Here is a 26,294-nt window from a genome sequence, read left to right on the forward strand (position 1 = left end):
TTTTTGCATCATATTTTTGTGAGCATAAACAGAACATCCCGGTGTACCTCTTTTTTTACAGATGCTGACAGGCAAGACTCAATTAACGTATTTTTGGGAGTATTCCAGCCTGCAGAAGGAAAACCTCATCTTTGGGAACTTCCTACAGACTTTTACTTGCATCACAAGAATACTATGAGTCTTTCACAGACAAGGAGAAGGTATTTTGTAGTTTCCTATTATCATTCACTTTCATAATACATGTTCAGAATTTAAAAACCTTTAAATTGATTTTGAACAACTGTCTCAAATACATTTCACTTTGCAAAATAAGCAGGTAAATTACTCTGCCTTGCAAAGGTGGGTTATTTGAAACAAATACGTCATTGCCATATTTTAAACATTTGTAAAAGCATTAATTATCATAATCTCCTTTTATGAAATGTCTGACATTAACTGTGTCCACATGATGGAAAAGGACAGATTAAAAAGATGAAATTTCATATGAATGAAGCTTGCAGTTTGAAGTGATCTGCTATTTTATTGAAGTCCAGTTACCAGCATTTCATTAATCTGCAGGCTAAAAGTATTTGTTAAATTTCAGCTAGTCATATTTATTGATGTAGCAATGTATTTGAAATACTGTGATTAGCATTTAGTTTTTTCTGGGACACAACCAGTTTTCAGGAGTGCATGCTCAGAAAATGTAGACCAAGAAATGTGCATTTCTATTTCTTACCCACCTCCAGACCCCATCCCAATCTAGTCCAATTTGAAGATTGTATCAATCCAGTTTTATCTGTCACCCCATTTGTGCATTGTAGTTTATAAACAATAATAAAGCCGAAGTACTTGATATGGGAGATGATTTTTGAGGATAACTTCAGCATATTGAATGACTGTTTAGAATTGTAATGACTGACCACGTCTCTACATTATACTAATTTTATAAGAACAGGTGATATTGGAAACTTTCTAGAGAGACCCTTTCAAAGCTGCTACTGGTGCTTCACCTGATTTTGTTAATGTTCCGACATTATTTTGATCCTGCTTACTTGTCCATCCTTTTGTGGGCTTGGTCACTTCAGTTATTGGATTTGAAATTCTGCTTTAGATTTTATCTGGAGAAGATTCAGGTCCCTTAAAAAAATCCATATAGCCACTGGTTTCATCTTAACACTAAAAGAAAAGGAATACTTGTGGCACCTTAGAGATTAACAAATTTATTTGAGCATAAGCTTTTGTGAGGTCATCCTGCGTCCAAAAGAACTGTTTCTAAATGACCATTTTCTATTGTATTTCATCTGTTTTCATAAGCAGCATTACATAAGAACATAACAATGGCCATACTGGGTCAAACCAATTGTACATCTAGCCCAGTATCCTGTCCTTTGACAGTGGCCAGTGCCAGATGCTTCAGAGGAAGTGAACAGAACAGAGCAACTATCCAGTGAGCCATCTCCTCTCATCCAGCTTCTGGTAGTCAGAGGTTTAGGGACACCTAGAGCATGAAATTGTATCCCTGACCATCTTGGCTAATAGCCATTGATGGACCTATCCTCCATGAACTTGTCTGATTCTTTTTTTTGAATTCAGTTATACTTTGGACCTTCACAACATTCCCTGACATTGTCTCTTGAAGGGTTTTTTTATGCTTGTTGTAGCCTTTTATTTTATTTAAAGTGAATTTTGTAATGTGGTATTACATCACCATGGGTTTGGCTTTGACGGCTACAGTTTCAAGCTTAACAGAGTGAAAGTCTCTTCTAATTGCTTCAGATTTAGAGTCTGTAGGAACACACCAAGGCCAAGGATAGTGACAAGTACCAAGGTTTAGTTTCTTTTACAAGTTTTATTAAAGTTACAATTAAAGTTATGAATACCCAAGCATATAGAAACTCTATACAGATCTATGCACAAGTTACAAATATAGTTATACTCGCATTCTTAACAATAGTGTTACTGATGGGTTACTCATGGATTGATTATCAGTAGAGGGATGGTTCCTGCTGGAGTGTCTCATAGGGAGCTAAATTTTCCTAATCTAGGCACTCTCTTTTATAATGTGATTCTGACTATATATTAGCTATTAGCCTCATTAGCACTTCTGCACATAGTGCACCCTGCAGTTAGGGCATATGTTAAAAAAAAATGTGATTACTGGGTATTTTGTAAACAAAAAATTACTCTTACTGTTAATTTTTCACTAATCACCCATTGGTACATCTTTTCCCATAATCTTAGGGCGTCGGGTTATTCTTCGGTCACTTATGTCAGCATTTCTTATCTCCAAGGCCTAAAATAGCTAATCTAAAATCTTGCGGGCCTTAGCCTACAGGTTTTTGCATTTCAGCTTGTCTTACTTGCATCTAATACATGGTTCCTCTAAATAGTGATCAATCTTATACCTCTATACTCCCACAAATTAACTCTGTTTAACATATAATAATTATATATGCTATGACATGTCAGTCAATCACATCGCACAATAAATGAACAGTAAACTAAAATCATTGGCTACATCGTTCATATCAGCCAAGCAGCCAACCTCCAGTTAGTCTGGCCGCATAAAATATGTGTTTCAGAGTAGCAGCCGTGTTAGTCTGTATTCGCAAAAAGAAAAGGAGTACTTGTGGCACCTTAGAGACTAACAAATTTGTTAGTCTCTAAGGTGCCATAAAATATGTGCAACATCTTTCTTCACTTTATTGTCCACTGATTCTGAACATTTCTGTGTAATGCTGTGTGGCAAAGTGAATTCAACTATGTGTTGCAAAGGTGATTTCTCAAATGAATGTCTCAGTTTCCCTTTAATTCATTATCTTGTTTATTTCAAAAGCTGTCTTACCTTTTGTGTTCTTGCATGTTTTGTTTTTCTTTGAATTAGAAAGTTAAAATTGCTACTTACTATTTTTCTCCTGTTTCAGAGTAGCAGCCATGTTAGACTGTATCCACAAAAAGAACAGGAGTATTTGTAGCACCTTAGAGACTAACAAATGTATTTGGGCATAAGCTTTCGTGGACTACAGCCCACTTCATCGGATGCATAGAATGGAGCATATAGTAAGCGCGTGCACACACGTGAAAAGGAAGAGTAAGAGGCTAATTAAGATGAGCTATTATCTGTTAACTGTTCTCCGTGTGTGTGTGTGTGTGTGTATATATATAAATTTTTTTTTCTGGTCAGAATTTGTTTTTAGTTTCTCTGATTAGAGTTCATAATATACAGGAAAATTTACTTTATGTGGAAATAATGCCTTCTAAGTACAGTAGGTACTGTAGATAACTGATATAGATATATATTTCTATATCTATATTGCCAGTCTGTTTCCTTATGTCATATTAAATTGTGATTTCTTAAGAAGACAAAAAAAAAAAGGAGTACTTGTGGCACCTTAGAGACTAACAAATTTATTAGAGCATAAGCTTTCGTGAGCTACAGCTCACTTCATCGGATGCATCGGAAAGCTTATGCTCTAATAAATTTGTTAGTCTCTAAGGTGCCACAAGTACTCCTTTTCTTTTTGCGAATACAGACTAACACGGCTGCTACTCTGAAACCTTAAGAAGACACAATCTGATGTATTTGTACAGCACAAGGAAACTGGGGCTGTGATTGTGTGTACAAACCATATTTGAGTCTGGAAGGGGTTTATATGTGACTGGGGGCCAAATCAACCCCACCCATGACACCAGGAGCATGTGTCAGGCTTCAAGGAAGGAGCTAAAAGGGGCGAACCCCTGTCAGTTGGACGCTGGCTGGGAAAGCAGACCTTCAGGTCTCTTACTGTGGGAGAGAAACCTGGCTGGAGCCAGGAACTGAGGAAGATTGTAGCCTATCAGAGCTCCTGCAATGGAAGGTAGGCCTGGTCCAAGATGATTGCCGTGTTTGGCAACCAACAGTTGACTTAAACTTGCATGAGCGAATAGGGTGGAATCATTTGTTTTCTTGGTACACTCTAGAGCCTGGGAGGTGCAAAGAACCCAGAAGGGACAGAAGAGTTGTTTTGTTTTGTCAATTTTGGACTCTGGATACTGCAGAAATAGTGGAAATGTTACGTAGCTAACTGGAGCGCTGAATCTGCTCAACCTGGAAGGTGGTGGAGGCTGGGCTGCATCACACCACAAGATAAGTAGCTGTATAGGGAAGGCAGGCAGCCACAGGGGTTCCAATCATGACTGGGGCCCTTGGCCACTATGGCAATAAAATGATGATGATAGAAAAATACTATCTCTGGGGCCATGGGAAGAGAGGGAAGAAGTAACTTGCAGTAACAGAAACTTCTTTCCACTTCCCAGGCCTTTCCCATCTCTCGTTCAGAAAGAAAATATTTCCTAATGAGTGTTATACACTTCCTCTTGAATTCATGGAGAGAGAACAAAATAGAAGGAGTCTGGAATCATGGACTTTTCCCCCGTCACCCAGCTCCTGCTCAGTGCCAGCAGCAAGACAGTGCTTAGGTGAGATCAGCTCTTGGATGAAGAACAGCTGCCTGAAGCCAAACGCAAGGAAGACAGAAGTGATGCTGGTGGCCAGAGGAAAGTATTTTGAAGAGCTTGCAGCCACAGTGCAGTCTTTGTTCGTTGAAGATCTACAACCACAATTAGTCATGTCAGTCTATCGTCTAGGAGTTCTCTTGAATTCCTCTGACACTAAGTTCTCACATAGTATCTGTGAGAAATGCTTTCTATCTTTCCTTGGCAAGGAAACTCCATTCGATTCTGATAGATGAAGTCCCGACCTTAGTTATTCATGCCTTTGTCACCTCTCAACTGGATTACAACAATGCAGTGTCTCTGATCATGAGGGCTTTAGCACTTAGGAAATTCCAGCTAGTTCATAACACTGCAGTGCATCTCCTCAGCAACACAGACTATCATGAGCATAGTCCTCAAGTCTTTACTTTGGCTTACCACAGAATTTTGAAGCAAGTTCAAGGTCTTTGTCCTTCTCTTCAAAGCACTCTATGGCCTGGGGCTCTGATACCTAAAAGACCATGGCCAAAATTATGCTTCTCTGGTGCAATGGATCTCTCAGCAATAAAAGTAAAGCTTGTCTGTCCAGGAGACAGAACTTTCTCCGAGTGCAGTTTGAGACTGTGGAGGAACTAATGACTGTCTCAAACCTCACCAGTTTCCGCTACAAGTGCAAGGCGCGTTTCTTTGGCTGTGCCTTCTCTAACATATAAAAAGTATATTTATATTTTAAAAAAGAGAGGAAAAAAATAAAATAACACACACCCTACCAAAACAAGACACTTTACTGCACACAATTCTGCTTCGGGGGGAAAGGATGAGAGAACAAACAACATGTGATGGATGTGTTCCTTAGTGCACACCTGGAAGGCTCTCAGATACTACTGCAATGAGCGTGGTATAAAAACTTACATGACAGGGATCTGGGTAGCAGAACTCCCACAGTGTCTGCTGCTGATCACTGCATTAGCCTAGGTAGGATCTGATCCTAAATATTAAAGATCATATGTGTGTCTCAAATAAAAGCCATAAAGATAACTTTTTTTTTCTCTTCCAGGAATGGTGTCGGTATAATTTAGAAAAAAATTAGATATAATTATGAGGAAAAGATGGAAACATATAAATATGAATAGCTGAAAGAAAAAGCATGCTTCATTTATGCTTAATTTTGTTTTCCAGTATTATTTGTTTTCATTCAGTGAGAGCAGCTAGAGCACTTTATCTTTGCTGTTAAATATTCCAGTAATGAAGCACTCTGGTTCTCAGACCTGTATGATTAACAAATCTCCTGTCAGTGTCTTTTTAAGAATATCAACGCTCCTGTCAGCAAGCCAACTTATTTTGTATTTTTCACAAAACTTTGCAAATTGTCAAAGTTTGCCAAATATTTATTGATAAATATTATTGCTGATCTCCACACTCTTCAAATTTTAAAACCTTAATGTTAACGATATTTAAAAAAAGGGACCAGAAAGATATTAACCAGTAAGCTTATCGGATAGTTTTGTATTGTTATCACTATTGTCTTCTCACACACCTTCTCCACATGCTGCTTTGATCTCCCTCCATGCATTATGTTTTAGGCCCCAATCCCGCAACTGCTACCAAACAGTTGGACACCTGAAATAAATGTAGTTCTGTGTAGGCAGACTGCTGCACCTGCATAGAGCCCCACTGACTTCAGGGGTCTGTCCACAAAGGTTCAGTTGCACGACTGGGAACTGTTAAACTTCTCAGGCCAAGGATTGTTCTTTCCTTTCTCACACCCTTGCAGTATAAACCACCATGCACAATTTGGACCCCATACAGTGCATACAAAGTGGTGTACATGTTTTTAGATGTGATAGTAGATTTAATATTTATTTTCTATATAAAATACTTTAGTAAACTCAATTCCATTTCCCCCCCATAGCTATACCTACTGGTGGACACGAGGTGTATTAAATCATTTACCACTGCCTTATGATGAGGGTAAGTGCTCTGTGTTCTTTTTGTTTTAGAGACTATTTTGGAAAAATACTGATTATTTTTATTCAGCCATTGAATGGTTTGCATGTATTCCTTTAATCGCAAATTAACAAACTGATGAAAGCTGTGCAATTATAACAGCTGATTTCCTTCTCAATGAGCTGTGGGTTTCACTAGCATGTATGAGATGCCTGCATCACACCTGCCAAATGTCCATCAACTGTTGAGCCAGATATTGTACATGTGGTGTAGACATGTGGATATGACTTTGGCTTCTATAAGTTCACATGCAGGGAAGCATTTCAAATAGTTTTTTGTCTTTCCCATTCATATGTGGCTTGAAGTATTGTAAACTGATGATGCACAAGGATAGTCTAGCTGATAATTCAAATATAATTGGAAGACGCATCACCACTTCTCCAGCGGAGAGACTGTTCAAATCAGAAATGTCAATTTAAAAGGGAATCAAATTAACTAGTTAACTTTTATAATGTATCCCCTCAAATATATATGTCTTGTTTTTAGATCATATTTCTTGTGCTATAGAAAAAACATATGGAAGTGTTATTACGGGAGTATGCAAATAGGTTTTTTCCAAATGTGCTAATGATTTGCAACAGAACATGTTGTCTTTTTTTTTTTTTCAGTGACATGCACTGAAAACAGAAGGAAGTTGGTAGTGAAGAAATTTCACAAATATGAAGAAGAGATTGATATTCATAATGAGTTCTTTCGGCCATATGAATTAAGCAGTTTTGATGACACCTTTTGCTTGGCAATGACCAATTCTATACGGTATATTTTGCGGAGTTATAAATAATATAATTTAGATTTCACAGTTCTAATACATAACCTGAAACTTACTTTAGTGCAGCCTTTTTGAATCTTGTCCCACTTTAGTATTTGTTTTTACTTGGAGCCCCTACCACCGCCTTACAATAGTGGGGTGGACTGTGTTAATAGTGTTACTAATGCATTTGTTCAGGACATACCAGGCAAATTACTCAAAATACAAATCAAATGATGCTATAAAAACACACCTTACCTGTATTAGTGCTGCTGATGTTAGTCAGTGAGAGATTTGAGTAAATGACAGGGTTGTGCAGGGTCACAACACCACTCAAATTTGGACCAGCTGTCCCTCCATCTGTGTGATGGAGGGTGGCTGAGCCAGATTTAAGTGAGTGGCATTGCAAGCTGGCACTTGGCCCCCACACTTTTACTATAATTACTGAATTATTAGAAAGTTCACTGCCCTCCTACCCCAAAAATTTGATGTGCCACCCCGATTGAGAACTTCTGGTTTAGAGCTTTATTCAGCTGGAAAGAGGACGTTTAGATAATGTAGACCAGTGCTACTCAAAGTGGTGGTCTGTGGACCGGTGCCGGTCCGCGAGCCATCGGCTGCTGGTCTACGCACACATTGGGGAAAAAAAATTGCCAGTCTCCCACATCAGATAGCTTGAGAAACACTGATGTAGACTACTTCATTTGAATTCATGCAGTTTTGTCTACACAAGGCCATAGTCCAGACTACAGGGTGTGAATTATAGACTGTTCTAACCTGTTGCTCTCTAACAAAGCCCCATGTAGACACCTAGATTCTGCTGGCGTGAACTAAAAGGTACCTAGTTCATTCTGAGGTAGTCCCATTTAAAACAGGACTATGTTAACATGAACTAAGTACCTTTTGTGCATGCCAGCCGTGTCTATGTGGGGCCTGTAGAATGCAACATGTTAGAGTGTTCTACAAGTCACACACTCATAGTCTGGACTGCAGTACCATGTAGATATATTCTGTTTTTATTTCAAGATTGTGTGCACTTGGAGTTGATTAAAACAATCAGCTGGAGTGTTTTCCGGCTGGCAGCCATGACACCTTGGATCATGCCAACTGAGTATTTTAAAAAAATATTTTGAGCATGCATGCTTTGGCTAATGGCTTTTGTGGAAACGATATCTAAAATGGCCATTTAAACTAATTTGAGAGTCATGAACACCATCATGAAAATAAGATTGTTGGATCTCCGTTATCCCCACCCTACTTCACAAGTGACAACTCTGTGAATAGTCATGTTTTGTGGGTCTGTGTGGTACAACTGAAGGCTTCTTAAATCTCTTTGGATTTTAATTTTTCCTTGACTGTTTGTGACCTGTAATCAAAGTTTAACCTAGACAATCCTTTTTAATTCATGACAACAATTTTTAAATTCAGAACTAAATGTTACAGGATGTTCAGACTTGTAGATGTGAAGAATTTTCAGCAAAACCTGACAAAATATAATTTCAGAAGCATATTTCACACGTTGAGCTTTATTTTATGGCTGATTTTTCCCCCTCTTTCAGAGATTTCATGCCCAAGAATGTTGGAATTGATCCAAGTCCATTTACAGTGCGGAAACCTGATGAAACTGGAAAATCAGTGGTGGGGTAAGATTTGTATATAAAATATGGAATTTAAGATATTGTATTGGCATAATAACATCAACATTGTAGAGTACAATGCAATTAACAACAAAATACATAATTACTTAGTTCAAGATGAACAATGACTTGAAGGGGACACACAAGCCATACATGGCTCTTGAGTTGTGAGGCATAGGGATAAAACCCAAGTACCTACCTGTACTCAAAAAGAGAGTATAAAGGATCCAAGGCCTATTTGAAGTAAATAGAAAGATTCTTACTGACTTCAGTGGACTTTGAATCTGGCCTTAAATATATTTATTATAGTATCGGTAGCATCTTGTATTACTGTGTATTGCCCTGTGTATGTCAGACAAACAGAATCTATGAAATTGCTTATGTGAGAGTACACACTGAAACATAGTACAGATTAGGAATAGTTTAGAATAATAGTGAAAATTTTCTGACTTGTATAACAAACATTAATTTGCATCTTAAGCAACTTTGTAAATAACTGACTTCTCCCCTGAACTAAATCTAAAAAAAAACATGTTGATGAGTTAAAAAGAAAATGTATGGTACATTTGTACTAACAACATTATTTTTAGAAGAAATAGAGATAAGGGAAACTATAGAATAAAAACGTCCAATATATTCAGGATCATAGTGTTGACTAAATTAGTGAATACAGAAAAGAATGCACAAAAATTACAAGATGATATATGGTTGTATCTAAGGTCGTAGGAAAAAGCAGATGTTACGTGAGATAGTATATTATTGATTGAATGTTGTAATATAGTGTGTAATAACTATGTATGTTCTAAGCATAGTGTATGTGTTTGCAGTATTATTTAAGTATAATAAATATTTAAATGTGTAATAAATTTCTAAAAAGAAAGCCTGCTGATAGTCATAAGTAGTTTGAGAATGTAACACCAGAAATTAAAGTTAGTCTTAATTTTATATTAGAACACTGAAAGAAATTCTATCTGAAGATCTGGTCTGAATGTTTATCTTAAAAACAGTATCACCATTCTTCTTCAAGTGACTGTGCATGTGTATTCCATTCTTGGTGTTTTGCACATGCACTCCACTTACAGTTGTAAGAAATTTTTCCCTCAGTGATACCCACTGGGATGTCTCAAGTGCCCTCTGTTGCCATGTGCCACTGTGTGCTGGTTTATAAAGGGCCCAGCCACCTACGAGATCCCACAGCTCCCTCTTTCTGCCACATGACAGGAGTTGGAATTGCTTAGTGCTGTCAGTGTGCTTGTTGTAAATTAGTTGTGAATAGTTTACTAGTTGATTAATACTTAGCTAATAGTGTAGATAGGATAAGTTTCTTCCTCAGTACCCAGTTTGGGGTTTTTCCATTTCTCGGCACCAAGGGGTGCCTTGGTCACTGGGCTTCAAACCCTGTTTCTTTTTCACTAGGCCAATGACAAGAAGTGACCCACATTCAAACTTCTTAAAATGTTTAGGGGAAGCCCATACTCAGGATTGTTATCAGATTTATAAATACTTTAAGCCTAGGACAGGAAAGACAGAGGAGCCAGGCTCAAGTTTTTGCTTAAGAAAGTGTCCCTGAGACCTCTGTCAGAGCCTGGCCATTCAAACTCAGCTCCTAGTGCCTCAGCATCGATTAGGGGTGTGCCTCCTACGTTGCTTGAGGTGCAGCATCGTATACTTTCCCCAATAAGCAGACTGTCAAGAGAGGAAGGTCGCCAGCACTGAAGTCCTCTAGGTGTGGAAATAAGTAGAGTGCAGCCAAAACCAAATACTCCTTTTCTCTGGCACTGCAGAATCCAGCTCCCTTGACTCGAGCACCAAGGCAGGTACCTTTTGAGTCCAGTGCCTGAAGAAGTGCCATCTACATCTCGATACCAACCATGCTGAAGGCTTTTGCAGTAAAGACAGATGGGCACTAGCAGCATCGGTGCAGCTCTTGGTACCAAGACAATTTCTTTTACCTCAGCCTTCATGCACAATGATACCATTGAAGGAGAAGCCTGCAATGTTGGCTGTACTACATCCTACTTTGACACAGAACTGGTCTCTGGCACCATCAGGAGCAGCTCCCCCTTGATCAGCAGAGGGAGATTCATTCATTCTCCTCTGAATCAGAGATTGACTCTTACATTTCCCAGCCTTGTAGCTGGTCTTACTACCCTGAAAGGGACCTTCTGGCGAGAGTACCACCAGGTATATGGCTGGGTGGTTGGGCTGTCATTGGGGCTCACCACAATAGTCTTTTTGGAACTCATGGGGGTCCCCCACCCCCGTTTCCAGATTGTGTACGTGGCATTCATGCTGTGTGTCTTCAGAGAGGAATGGGGAGTCTACTGAACAGGCACCACCTGATATGACAATCATATTTCTGAAGGGCCTAGATAGGTTGTAGCCTCAAATAAGCCCCCACCCCCACCCCCCTGGACTTGAACCTAGTTCTGTGAAAGCTCATGGGGCCTCCATATGAGCCTCTAGCACATACGGCACCTATCACTGAAGGTGGCTTTCTTAGTAGCTATCACTTCAGCCTGGAGAATGGCTGAACTTCCCGCTCGGACATCTGAACCACCTTATATAATCTTTATGGAGAAAATATACTTGCACCCTCATCTGAGATTTCTATGATCTGAGATTTCTTTCTAGAGTCTCATTTTCATAGAAACCTGTTAGTTTACTAATCTATGTTTTACCCAAAACCACATGCCAATAGAGAGAAGCAACCCCTCCACTCTTAGATGTTAGGAGAGCTTTGGCATTTTAGGACAGGATTAAACAATTCAGTTTGTCTACTCAACTATTTGTGGCCATTGCAGACAGAATGAAGGACCTCCCAATCTCTTCACAAAGAATTTTCTTGGATAACTTGTTGCATTCTTGTATGTTACGGGTTGGCAGGCATTTCCCTGCTGAGCAAAGTGATGGTACATTCCACAAGATTGCAAGGCAATTCCGTGGCATTCTTTGCACAAGTTTCTATCCAAGAAATTTGTAGAACGGTGACTTAATCTTCAGTCCACATGTTTGCATCTCATTATGCCATCACTCAGTACTCTAAAGATGATGCTAAATTTGGACGAGTTGTACACCCGTCTGTGTACGTGAACTCTGATCCCTCCTTCTACTGTATAGCTTGTAACTCACCAAAAGTGGAATGCACATGTGTAATCACTCGAAGAAGAAAAAAACTGTTGTTAACCTTCTGTAAATGTTCTTCAAAATGTGTTGTACATGTCCATTCCACAACCCCCCACCCCTCTGCATTGGAGTTGTCCAGCAAGAAGAAACTGAGGAAGCTTGGGGATGGCTGGGCCCTTTATATCAGCATGCAATGGTGTGCAGCAACAGAGGGTACTCAAGCCACTCCAGTGGGTACCACTGAGGGGAAAAATTTGATGACTTTGTACGGTGTGCACACACACCGGCAGGAGTGGAATGGTCATGTGGAATGTTCAAAGAACAAGTTATGGAAGGTTAGTAACCTTTTGGGTTTTTTTGTAGATGTAAAAAAGCCATTGGTGTAGATAATTTGCCATATCAGTAATGCTATGACTGCATGCTGTTATATTAACTTTTGAGGTATCTGCTCTTCTATGAAATTTTTTTAGAAGCCATATAATATATTATATTAAGGCATAAGGATGAAAGGGGAAAAAGAATTTCCTGTTCTTTCAAAATAAAGGCCCGATGGGTTGCATAATCTAGTAGATTTTGCTATTTTGCTCTTTCCAATTTTTGTATTAGGCAGTTCCAAGCTAATTTGATTTTCTTTCCTCTGTAAGGGTAGTATACGTATGTGTCCCCAAACAAAGAATACATTGTTCAGACATTTCTGTGAGGTCTCATATTTTTGGCATGGAACATTAACTACAGAGCTGCACACTGTTAATTTTATTTTCTAAAGGAACAGTGGCTACTGGTTGAAAAAGGTATTTAACTGTACCTTTGTTTGATGCAATAGACTTTAACATTTTATTGAGGCATCACTGAACTGTATATTGATTTGCCAATCTCCTCCATTTTTTTGTAATGTTCCTTATTAAATCATTTGACTCTGTATCTAAATATTGATTTGTTTCAAACAGCAGGACAGCTTGTTCTATTTATTTACAAGGATCCATTCTAAGATCTCTGGTCTTCCCAGTTTAGATATCCTCATGAGCTTGTGTGCTTGAACTGTGTTTTAAAACATTGGATGAAGTAGAGTATCCTTTTTTGTACTTCTGTTTTCAGTCATAAAAATCCATTTGCAAAACACATCATTATTGTATTTTTCCAAGGGGAAAATTACTAGTGGTACTAGTGATAGCTATCTACAAGAGGTTATCAGGATGTTTACGCTTTACATAGAAATCCCAAGAAGTGATAGTGTGCCTAGTCTGCTATGAGTGACAGACCAGAGTAATTGTATGCTTTTTCCAAAGTGTAGCACTAAATTACCAAGGGTATTACAACAGTTCGATGCTGTTGGTTCCATATTTCTAGGGCATTACCGAGTCAGGATGTCCTGAACTTAGTTTGGAGTCATTAAAGTGGAACAACCTTTACCAATTGCTAAGCTGTAAGTACCAGCAGATGCTTTTGTTGTTTCTTCCACTTTCTTCATCTGACAGATCTGCACTGAGTAACTCCTTCAGCTAGCATCCTCTTTGTCCAGTCTTCTGAAGTGCCATTGAGAACCAGGAAAAGTTCCTAAACATTCATACCTTAAAGCTGAATTAAATGGGTACCTGATGATTTCCCGTGTCACTTAAAGCTGACATAGACAGCTTTATGCCAACCTCTGTAGGTGCCACAGTTGAGTGTGTGGCTGGGGAAAACGGGGCATGACTGAAGCACTGCTATACTCTAGTGGTCCCCTACTAACCACTTGACCCTTTGAGGACTGTTGTAGCCAGCGGAACTTAGAACAGCTACAAAACTGCTCTAACTTGATTTTTGAGACTGGACCTGTGCCCAGTGGTATTGGGATAAGGAAGCCACAGTGATGGCTTGGAGACTCCTTTATTCCCCAGACTGTTGCATATACCAAGTGGACAGACCCAAGAATCCAATCCCTTAATGTTTTATTCCCTTGTTCACTGCATAGTTTAATTTATCAATCTTAATCTTGTATGAATGTTCATTTAAAGATGTTCCCTAATACAGAGCAATGGATTTTAATGTTTTTGTCATTATAAAGCCATACTGCCTGGTTAATCTAATCATTAGATCTAGCTATGCTTCAGATGAAGCCCAGAGAAGAAGAGAAAAAATACATAAAAGTACAGCAGGATGTGAGTAGAATCAGATATTGCTGGAGGAGGCATGTGGATTCTATGGCAGTGTTGTTATACTCATAGTTTTTTGTTGTTAGTACTTCTGTAATGTTTTCATCTTAAATTTTCTTATTTATTACTTTCCTACATAAAAAGTTGCGTAAAATTGCTTTTATAAAATATCTTCCATGTTCTACCCCAGAGGTGACTGCATGTTTAATGATGGGTGAGGTGATGTGTGTATACACAATGTTAAAACACTCTGAGATTCTTCACAATAAAAAAAAATTCATAAATTAGACATTTTTATATGAAAAATCAGTTATTCAGAGGCTTATTACAATTTCCCTCCTCTCACCTTTGCACATTTTTATATTTTCATGTTTAAGAACATTGCAATATAATAATGTATTTTAAAAATATTTGTATGTAGCTTATAGTAGGGAGAACTGGTAGTGACCCATATATTTAATTGTCTGTACACTTTCCATTATACAATTCTTGGATTATTTTTTCTAATTTAATTTGTTTTTGAGAAACACTAATCTCCATTGTTTGCAGCAGTCCATAGAAATTCATCAAAGAAAAAGATGCAGTCTTCAGGTCTGGTTGTAGCTTATTTCTTGAGTGCACCCTCTGCTGAATAAATGGGCTAACATAAAGAAAACAGGACAGAATAGTAAGCTCTCTGTTCTTTATCATCTGGCCTAGAAAGATCCCTTATAAGGTGGCTTCAGATTTCTATACAAAAACAATGAGACGTTGCCATGATTGGGGAGGAAATGGAGAGGAAGATGAGTTTATCAGCAGTCGTCTTTATAAATTGAAATGAGGGAGACACTAGCTACGGCAGGAAATGACCAAAGCTTTTCAAGGATTGTAGTGTGAGAAAGTGTGTAGTTAGAAAAAGTGGGTATATTGATGGTTTAAAAAAGAAGAAATAAGACTGGAAAAGGGGAAGGAGAGAAGTCAAGGATGACACCAAGGTTGTGAGCCTAGGAACAGGAGAGAGAGTGGAGGTGTCAGTGGTATTGAAGACACAAGGTGAGTGAGAGGGAGAAGGAGGAAAGATGATAGAGCCAGTCTCTCCAAAACTGAGTTTAAGACTGCTATAGAACATCCAAAAGAGAATGTCAGACAGTTGAAGATGTGAGCATAGAGTGCCGAAAGGGAGTTCTCTGATTTTAAGACCAGGGAGAAGGTGGTACTGTTGGGGAGGAGGAAAGTCATTAGCACTATCAAGCAGTTTTATGGCTTTGTTTTTAAACTTTCAAGACCTGGGAACAGAATTTAGATAGAGAGGAACTGACAAGGTTTGGTAATGCCAGGTTCAATCACAAAAAATACATAAAGTTGTTTAGAAAGAAGTAAAAAGAAAAAGTAGAGATGAAAAAAGAGACTGAGCAGAAAATGGAGATAAGCTGGCATAGTCATGAAAATGACTTCAGACATTCAGCTGTGTGAGAAGAGGTACAGAAATAGTGAATACCCCGGGAAAAGAAAAAATAGGGAATTCAAGGGATGGGCAGAGCCCTCCATTAAGAATAACAGAAGACATTCAGAAGGTATCAAGTATCAGAGGGTAGCCATGTTAGTCTGTATCCACAAAAACAAGGAGTCCGGTGGCACCTTAAAGACTAACAGATTTATTTGGGCATAAGCTTGCATGGGTAAAAAACCCACTTCTTCAGAGGCATGGAGTGAAAATTACAGATGCAGGCATTATTATACTGATACATGAAGAGAAGGGAGTTACCTCACAAGTGGAGAACCAGTGTTGACAGGGCCAATTCAATAAGGGTGGATGTAGTCCACTCCCAATAGTTGATGAGGAAGTCTCAATTCCAGGAGAGGGAAAGTTCCTTTTGTAGTGAGCCAGCATTCCCAGTCCCTATTCAAGCCCAAATATAATGGTGTTAAATTTGCAAATGAATTTTAGTTCTGCAGTTTCACTTTGAAGTCTGTTTCTGAAGTTTTTTTTGTTCAAGGATGGCTACTTTTAAATCTGTTAGAGAATGTCCAGGGAGATTGAAGTGTTCTCCTACTGGCTTTTGTATGTTACCATTCCTGATGTCCGATTTTGTGTCCATTTATTCTTTTATGTGGTTGAATATCTCCTTCTACACTATGCCAAATGAGATGGTAACCAAAATTCAGGAATGTATGTATGGTATATTTAAAAATATTTTGTGTTCATTTAATAAATGTCTGCACTGTCTCTCTTCTTTGAATATATAGGAACAAAAGTAATAGAGAAGAAACTGTGCTGCAGCGCAAAACAGCTGCTAGTGCCCCTCCTCCCCCAAGTGAGGAAGCAGTATCAAGTAGTTCTGAGGATGATTCTGGGACTGACAAAGAAGATGAGGGAGCTGTTTCTCAGCGTTCAACTCCAGTAAAGATGGCAGATACAGGCGATAATATAAAAATAGCAGAGGTGAGAAAATTGCACTGGCACACATGAAGGAAGACCATCAACTTAAAATACACATTTCTTATGAAAATATTTTACTTACTGTTACCTGTAACACTTAATGTTCCTGACATTAAAAGGGAAAATTATTTGCTCCAGTTTATTTGCTTTATGCATCTGACAGCATTTAGTGAACCTGATTATACACAATTGTCAGTTTCCTTGTTTGTTGGAGCCTCTCAGAGAGCATTAGGGTAGAAAATGACTTTTTTTAAATAGAAATTGTGATTCTAAACTCATAAAAACTGCCCCAAATCCCTTTCCAGGTATAGTATCTAACACTACTGTATTTATAACTCATGTTTTGAAATTGACTAGATTTCAAGTTGAAAGTGTTCCTTTGAGGACTTTCTTGGTATCTGAGTTCTGAATTGTCAAGCAGTAACTTAACAGTCTGAGGTGTTGAAAAATGGTTTAATAAAACTAAATTTATCTAAATTGCACTTTCTGATTTTATCAGATAATATTACGTTTAGAAGAATTAGATTTTGATTGGTAGATGTCAGCAAACATCAGTTTCACTGTATATACACTCACAGATCAATGAAAAAATATTTCTATTGGTATTCAAAATTTACAAATATGTAAAGTAAGAACAGTTCTGCTTGGGAGTTTGATTTAAAGATATTTACTTTATATATTCAGACGTGATGTTGCCAGTTTGTTTTTCAACAGTTACAAAGCTTTAACTTTTTGAATCTCAATATCTACTGTCATTAAATAATTGTCTGACCCCACCATAATTTCCGACAACTTTGAAAATTTAAACTGATACAAAATGCTTAAAAATAAACATAGATATTATCTGTCAATCATAAAAAATTAAAATCATATTCTGATAAGCTTAGATAATACTCCGATGATTATTTCAATAAAACACAAAATCAATAGTAGTATGGCAATGAAGATTCTGTTTGCCAAATATTTTCATATTATTGTGCTAACTCCTACTAATTAGTTTTAATTATTTTCATTGCAGTAGCACCCAAAGATCCCAGCTGGAATTGGTGCACGGTTGTAAACTAACATATAGGAAGACACAGTCCCTGTCCCAAAGAACTTATCTAAATAGATAAGACACACCAAGCAAAATGATCAGTGATGGTTGGCAAATGTGAGAAGATGCTGTTACAATCATCTAGTCTGACTTCCTGCAGAACACAGGCAGCAACCTCAACCAGCAACTTCTGTATCAAGCCCATAATTTCTGGTTAAATTAGAGTAAATGATTTAGAAAGATACCCAGTCTTGATTTAAATAATGGAGTTGGGGATTGGTCCTGCTTTCAGCAGGGAGTTGGACTAGATGACCTCCTGAAGTCCCTTCCAACCCTGATATTCTATGATTCTATGACCCAGAAACATTTTGTGCCAGCCAAGAGAGCAGAATTTTTGTTCACACAACTCCCCCAAACTCCTTAGTAGTCCAAGCTGCCACTTATAAGAGCAAGCAACATAAACTGAAGTCCATCCCTTCCAATAAGGAAGCCAAGCCCAAACACTTAAACCTATTTTTGAGGAATGTTTTTACTTCAACCAGTATGCAATTTTGTATAGCCAACTGTCAGACATTATTGTCCAAGTACCATTTTATTGGTTATCGTAAATTCACAGAATTTACTGACAAACTCTCTTAGGAGGACAGGCACAGTGGGTAAATTGATTGCCAGATCATCCCTCCAAGCTTTGCTGTATCAGGCACAGCCTCCAGATGGATGTTGACAGCTGTTGTCACACATAGTGTCATGGCTTCATTCCTCCAGATTCCTCAGGGAAGTCCAATCTGCAGTGGAGGATTTGCCCTTTGAAGGGAACAATCTCTTCAGTGAGAAGACGGATGATTTATTACACTCATTGAAGGATGCAGGAGTAACCCTCCACTAACTGGGCATCTGCATTCCAGCTCCAAAGAAGAAATACCACAGACCACACACACACAGGCACAACCACTACTGTAATCATTTTACCACCCAGAGTGGTTATGAACCACCATAGAGGATGCAGTGGATCAAGTACAATGCCCGCCTGTAGCAGATTGCAGACTCACAGTGTGGCACCTCCTGCTGATCACTTTGGAAATTAGCTCAGCTCCGGAGCGCCCTCTGCTGGCCAGTGTCTCACCTGCCATAGGCCCCATATCCCTCCTGGACCCCGGTGCCCCTTTACGACGGGGTTCTGCCCCAGCAGTACCCCCACACTCTGGGTCTTCCCTCCCAGGGGAACCCCCTCCTTCTATGCCCACCTTGCCCCAGTGGCTACTGCCAGTCATCATCTAGTCTCCACTCACTGGGGGCAAACTTCAGTCTGTCATGGCCACTCATCATTAGCAAGAAGGTTGGACCAGCTGCCTCTGCGTAACCCCAGGCTGCACCTCCCAGCCACAGTACCCGCATAGACCTTTATCAAGGCCTCAGCCTGAGGAGTTGCCAGGCTAGAGCTCCCCAGCTCCTCTTATCCTTCCCCAGCACTCCTCTGCTCCAAGTACCCTATTCCCAGGTAGCAAGGTCCTCCCGCTCCAGGGTAGAGTGAGACTCCTCCAGCTCCTGGCCCCCAGCCCTGATTGAGCTGGCCACACCTCTGGTCAGCTACTCCGCCAGCCTCCCTCAGCTACTCTTAATCCCTTATCCCAGCTGCAGCCCTCTCCAGGGGTGCTTTTAACCCCTGTTCTGCATGAGTGGGGCAGCCGCCCCACTACACCTCCCCCTTCCCTCCTTCCAACCCCAGCCTTTTGCTAAAATACATTTTTGACAGGACCTTTGAGAGCAGTGAAACACTCCATATGCTACATTCATCAACCCAAAACTCTGATACCCAATTTGGTGGCCATCTATCTCATTTCTCCCAAGCCTGGCAGAGGATGATGACATCATTCATCAACATCATTCATACCACTACACCATAGAATGCCTCTTTCCCATCCTCCTTCAGGGACCAATCTGATGAAAGGATGTTCATTTAAGAAGTAAATTCCTTTCTTCATCAGGGTGCTGTAGAGCTGAGGCTGCCTCTAATACTGGGGAAAGCTTTTACTCAAAATATTTTCTCATCCTGCAAAAAAGGGAGGATGAAGACCCGTCTTAGAATGCAAACAGCTCAATATCTTTATCTGTAGATTAATATTCAGAATGGCCACCTTGGCATCAATAATTCCTTCACTGAATAAAGACGAGTGAATCATAGCTCTTGATATGAAAGATGCCTGCTTCCACATAGACATCTATCTCTCACATAGAAAGTTCCTTAGACTCATTGTAGGTCTGAACCACTGTCAATACAAGGTGCTCCCCTTTAGCCTTGCACCAGACCCAAGGCTATTCACAAAGGTACTATCAGTAGCAGTCTCTCATTTCTGAGGCCATGGACCATCAGTTTTCCCCTACTTTGACTAGCTACTGATTGAGAGATTTCACCAGGTGGTACTGACAGCAACCTCATTCCTGCTCCATTTTCTACAGTCACTGAAACTCTTTATAAATATAAAATCCATTTTAGGTCTCATGCAAACTATACAGTTTATCAGGGCAATACTGGAATCTATCAGTGCTACAATATACCTTCCTCAGGCCAGACACCAATCCATAAAGGAAGTTGTCATTCAACTCAGACTGACTCAGTCTGTTCATGTCTCAGCCTTCTAGGTTACATGGTTTCCGGTACGTGCAAGATCCTTTGCAAGGTTTTGACTTCATTGCCTGCAAGCTTGGCTTCAGACGGTATACACATCAAATAAGTTAGTCTGACTCCCACACAGGGCATGAGCTTCTTTAGCCTGGTGGCAGACTAGGGAGCAAGTGTGTGTGTGTCCCTTTCATTCTTCCCACATACGAGGAGAGATTGTTAGAGTGGGGTGCCCATCTAGATGAACATACAGCACTGGATGTGGACTCCCCAGGAGTTCATGATGCACATAAAGCTCCTAGAACTTTGAGCAGTCCATGAGGCCTGCAAACAATTCCTACCACACATACAGACTTGGCATATTGAAGTGATATCACACAACATGGTAACAGCTTTCTACATCAACAAATGAGGGGGAGCACAATCGCCCCTATCTGCATAGAGGTTGTCAATCTTTGGAACTGGTATATTTGTCACCAGATCATTGTCTCAGCAGGACACCTCCCAGGGATTCATGACACACTAGCAGACATAGTCAGCCAAGTACTCCTCTGGATCACAAATGGGATATTCACTATTCCATGGTACAGAGCATATTTCTTCAATGGGTGTCTCCATCCTGGGACCTGTTTGTGACCCAGGAGAACAGAAAATGCATGATCTACCATTCCTGGGGGGCACAAGGTCAGGACTCAGGGGAGACGCACTTCATTTCCCTTGGTTAGGACACCTAATGTTCATCCTCCCTCCCGTTGCGCCATCCCTTGCTTTCTGAGGAACATCAAACAAGATGAAATGGTGATCATCCTGATTGCTCCCAGATGGCCCAGGCAATTCTGGTTTCGCATCATTCTACAATGCCTGCACATCAGTACCCAGTTCTTTTTGGATATTTTGACCCAAGACAAGGGCAATGTCAGGTATCCCATTCTGGCATCCCTTCATCTGATAGCTTGGTGTTTGGATCAAAACTAGAAAGTACACGTTCAGAAGCTATTCAGGACATCCTTAACAATAGTAGAAAGGAATCAGCTTTCTACTATTGTTGTCTACATAGCTAAGTGAACAAGGTTTTTTCTGTCTTATCTCAACATTGCCAGATAAACCCAGAGGACTCTGAAATCCATACTGTATTGGTATATCGTCTTTCCTTAAAGACCTTGGGTCTTTCCCTGAGCTCAGTAAGGGTACACTTAGCAGCTATCGGTGCCAGTCATCCTATGGATAACCACTCCATCTTCACTTATCCTGTGACAGTACATTTCCTGCAAGGCCTAGTCAGAACCTTTCCTTTTGTGAGAAAACCTCCTGTGACATGGGACCTCAGCCTGGTCCTCTCAACGTTAACAAGAACTCTGTTTGAAACCCTACCCTCATGCACTCTAACTGGTTTGTCTATGAAGGCCATCTTTCTAGTTGCCATCACCTCAGCTAGATGAACTACAGGCCCTTATGGCTGATCCACCATACTCAGTCTTCCATAAAGATGAGGTTTCTCTAAGACTACATCCAAAATTTACCCCCATGTAATCTCTGATTTCTATCTGACTCAGACAATTCACATATCTTTTTTCCTAAACTGCATGCCACCGGCAAGGATATGTTCTTATAGGAGACTTCATTCTCTGAATGTCCAGTGAGTGGTGGCTTTCTACCTGCAAAGAACAAAATCTTTCAGGAAATCACCTAGACTGTTTGTATCATAGAATCATAGAATATCAGGGTTGGAAGGGACCCCAGAAGGTCATCTAGTCCAACCCCCTGCTCAAAGCAGGACCAAGTCCCAGTTAAATCATCCCAGCCAGGGCTTTGTCAAGCCTGACCTTAAAAACCTCTAAGGAAGGAGATTCTACCACCTCCCTAGGTAACGCATTCCAGTGTTTCACCACCCTCTTAGTGAAAAAGTTTTTCCTAATATCCAATCTAAACCTCCCCCATTGCAACTTGAGACCATTACTCCTCGTTCTGTCATCTGCTACCATTGAGAACAGTCTAGAGCCATCCTCTTTGAAACCCCCTTTCAGGTAGTTGAAAGCAGCTATCAAATCCCCCCTCATTCTTCTCTTCTGCAGACTAAACAATCCCAGCTCCCTCAGCCTCTCCTCATAAGTCATGTGCTCTAGACCCCTAATCATTTTTGTTGCCCTTCGTTGTACTCTTTCCAATTTATCCACATCCTTCCTGTAGTGTGGGGCCCAAAACTGGACACAGTACTCCAGATGAGGCCTCACCAGTGTCGAATAGAGGGGAACGATCACGTCCCTCGATCTGCTCGCTATGCCCCTACTTATACATCCCAAAATGCCATTGGCCTTCTTGGCAACAAGGGCACACTGCTGACTCATATCCAGCTTCTCGTCCACTGTCACCCCTAGGTCCTTTTCCGCAGAACTGCTGCCGAGCCATTCGGTCCCTAGTCTGTAGCGGTGCATTGGATTCTTCCATCCTAAGTGCAGGACCCTGCACTTATCCTTATTGAACCTCATTAGATTTCTTTTGGCCCAATCCTCCAATTTGTCTAGGTCCTTCTGTATCCTATCCCTCCCCTCCAGCGTATCTACCACTCCTCCCAGTTTAGTATCATCCGCAAATTTGCTGAGAGTGCAATCCACACCATCCTCCAGATCATTTATGAAGATATTGAACAAAACGGGCCCCAGGACCGACCCCTGGGGCACTCCACTTGACACCGGCTGCCAACTAGACATGGAGCCATTGATCACTACCCGTTGAGCCCGACAATCTAGCCAGCTTTCTACCCACCTTATAGTGCATTCATCCAGCCCATACTTCCTTAACTTGCTGACAAGAATGCTGTGGGAGACCGTGTCAAAAGCTTTGCTAAAGTCAAGAAACAATACATCCACTGCTTTCCCTTCATCCAGAGAACCAGTAATCTCATCATAAAAGGCGATTAGATTAGTCAGGCATGACCTTCCCTTGGTGAATCCATGCTGACTGTTCCTGATCACTTTCCTCTCCTCTAAGTGCTTCAGGATTGATTCTTTGAGGACCTGCTCCATGATTTTTCCAGGGACTGAGGTGAGGCTGACCGGCCTGTAGTTCCCAGGATCCTCCTTCTTCCCTTTTTTAAAGATGGGCACTACATTAGCCTTTTTCCAGTCATCCGGGACTTCCCCCGTTCGCCACGAGTTTTCAAAGATAATGGCCAAGGGCTCTGCAATCACAGCCGCCAATTCCTTCAGCACTCGCGGATGCAATTCGTCCGGCCCCATGGACTTGTGCACGTCCAGCTTTTCTAAATAGTCCCTAACCACCTCTATCTCTACAGAGGGCTGGCCATCTCTTCCCCATTTTGTGTTGCCCAGCACAGCAGTCTGGGAGCTGACCTTGTTAGTGAAAACAGAGGCAAAAAAAGCATTGAGTACATTAGCTTTTTCCACATCCTCTGTCACTAGCTTGCCTCCCTCATTCAGTAAGGGGCCCACACTTTCCTTGGCTTTCTTCTTGTTGCCAACATACCTGAAGAAACCCTTCTTGTTACTCTTGACATCACTTGCTAGCTGCAGCTCCAGGTGCGATTTGGCCCTCCTGATATCTTTCCTACATGCCCGAGCAATATTTTTATACTCTTCCCTGGTCATATGTCCAACCTTCCACTTCTTGTAAGCTTCTTTTTTATGTTTAAGATCCGCTAGGATTTCACCATTAATCATTTGAAGAACAGATGAGAAGGGAAGCAGTTTATTCCCAGAGACTTTTCAAGTGGATTTCAGCCTTCATTCTGCCGTGTTATGAGTTAACAAACATTCTGCCACCACCACAAGGTGTGAACGTATGCTCGACTAGAACCAAAGCCACTTCTGTAGCCTCACTTTGAGACATTCCTGAAATTGAAATCTGTAAAGAGGGAACTTGGGTGTCTGTAAACATACTTTATAAGACATTATGCCGTACTACAATCTTCATCAACTGATGCATCTTTTGGCACAACAGTCCTCCCTTCACTGATACCACACAGGTCCTCACACCCTACTCCTCAATGAATTATCAGTCACCTCTGTGGACTAAACATAAGGACCATCACTCAAAGAGAGGTTACTTACCTTGTATGGTTTCAGAGTAGCAGCCGTGTTAGTCTGTATTCGCAAAAAGAAAAGGAGGACTTGTGGCACCTTAGAGACTAACAAATTTATTAGAGCATAAGCTTTCGTGAGCTACAGCTCACTTCATCGGATGCATTTGGTGGAAAAAACAGAGGGGAGATTTATATACTTACTATATAAAGTCTCTTAGTCTCTAGGGTGCCACAAGTACTCCTTTTCTTTTTACCTTGTATGGTAAGTGGAGTACTCTGAGATGTACCCCTGGCCATGAGGAGCCTTCAGTAAATGGCAAGCCTGCTACAGTTGGAATCTTTAGGTATCTCAAGTGACCTTTAGTTATCTCTGGTAAATTTTTTGCTTTGAACTGAGGTTAATTAATGCCCAGTGGTAATTTGCTTTATGGGCTTATATGCACATGCTATTACTGGCCACACAGACTCACCTACCTAAAAAGGCTAGGACAAGTCTTTGCTGGCAGGTTCCCCGGCATAGGTATTCAGATATCCAGTTAGAGACAAAAAGAAAAAATTTATTAGAAGAAGAAAAAAAGGCTGCTCATCACCTTGATTGGTGGAGCCTCAGGAACTGCAGTTGGAGAAACTAGGAGATTTCTTCTGGCTCAGGTACTGTAACACTAGCAGGCATTGTCTTCCAATCAACTGGCTAGCCTGCTTGTCTATCTCTGCTTTCCTTGGCAGGCAGAACAGGGGGATTAGCTGCCTAGTTGTAATCGTGGTGCCGTAAGAGGAAACACTTTCTTCCTTTTTTTTAACCTGGTCTTCTAAGAGTAAAACTCTGGCTGGTAGCATTCCACAGGATCTCTCTGGTAATCTTCTGGCCAAATTGGGATCACAGTTTTTGCACCCCAACTGCATTGCCCAATCCTGATCAAGTGAGGTCAAGCTGACTGGTCCACCCTTGGGATCCTCCTTTGGGTACTGGTTCTTTGTCACGTCTATGAGTCTGTGTTTTCCCAAGTAAATAATAATAGGGGAATAACAGGAAACAATGACTCCACCAAAATGATCTCAACAACCCCTGTCTGGGTGAACAGTCAAGACTCTGAAATAGCTTCTTGACTATTAGAGCCTGGAACTTTCCTGGTAGTAACTTATGAACCATTGTCCTCTGACTCAGAAAAGCTGTTCTCTACTCATTCATGCATTGCATGATTACATTTTCTCAAGGCTTTAAGGACCACATGGCCATAGTAAGAAATTACAGAACTGCCTCTCTGCTGGGGCACTGGCTAACAGTGTGTAGGGTTATTTTGCTCTATCAAAGCTCAAAGTCAAGCTGCTTATTAAATTCATTAACATAAACTTTAATTTGTTGTATTTTAATAAGTTTATATTTAATGTCTACATTGTTATAGGCCGAAATATCCTACACTTAGCTAAAAGTGTGTTGCTTGATAACAATGAAGATTAAAATTACTACTTTTCCAGAACAGTTTTCAACAATATATTAGTGACCTCAAGATTGTTTTATAGACTGTGATTGACTTCTCATATGTTAGCCACATATTTTAAATTTTCCCAAGCCCAGTTAGTGTTGTTTGATGCAATAGTTCTGAAATACTGTGATGTTAATGTTGGGGCAGTGTCTCAGAATAATGGAGAGTAAGTGTCATAGATCAATGGAAAAGAAAGGTTTTTACAGTGGTTGTAGCAAGGAACCAGGAAACACGACTTGTGAGCACTATCACCGACTCTTGTCCCTGAGGTGCCTTGCAATCTGGGCAAGTCATTTCACTTTGTTTTATCCATCTATAAAATGCATATAATCCTTCCCTCCCTCTTATTGAGCCTGAATACATTTTTGTAAAATATTTTGAGATGCTTTAATAAAAGGAGTATGTAAATGCAAAATATTATTTAAGACATTTTATGCTGTATTGGTTTATAACCAGCTATAAATTAATTTATTCTCATTGTTGTTAATAATATTGAGTCATATTTTGTTCTCTTAGTACCCTTATGTCTATTGAAACATACTGAGAATTGAATTATTAATTTGTGTAACTTTACTACCAAGACCACAGTGT

General features: G+C 40.2%; 1 protein-coding gene across 4 annotated transcripts in view; it reads left to right on the forward strand.

The window, feature by feature from the left end:
- FIG4 (FIG4 phosphoinositide 5-phosphatase) overlaps positions 1–26,294 on the forward strand; it is a 179,683-nt gene that overhangs the window by 105,816 nt on the left and 47,573 nt on the right. For all 4 annotated transcript variants that reach the window (XM_038394854.2, XM_043510795.1, XM_043510794.1 and 1 more), the window contains 5 exons: positions 62–200; positions 6,368–6,426; positions 7,071–7,218; positions 8,770–8,853; positions 16,332–16,527. In XM_038394854.2, coding sequence (XP_038250782.1) covers positions 62–200; positions 6,368–6,426; positions 7,071–7,218; positions 8,770–8,853; positions 16,332–16,527 — 626 coding nt within the window. The remainder of the gene's footprint in view (positions 1–61; positions 201–6,367; positions 6,427–7,070; positions 7,219–8,769; positions 8,854–16,331; positions 16,528–26,294) is intronic.

Source organism: Dermochelys coriacea, chromosome 3, assembly GCF_009764565.3.
Source record: "Dermochelys coriacea isolate rDerCor1 chromosome 3, rDerCor1.pri.v4, whole genome shotgun sequence".
NCBI classification, from domain to species: Eukaryota; Metazoa; Chordata; order Testudines; family Dermochelyidae; genus Dermochelys; species Dermochelys coriacea.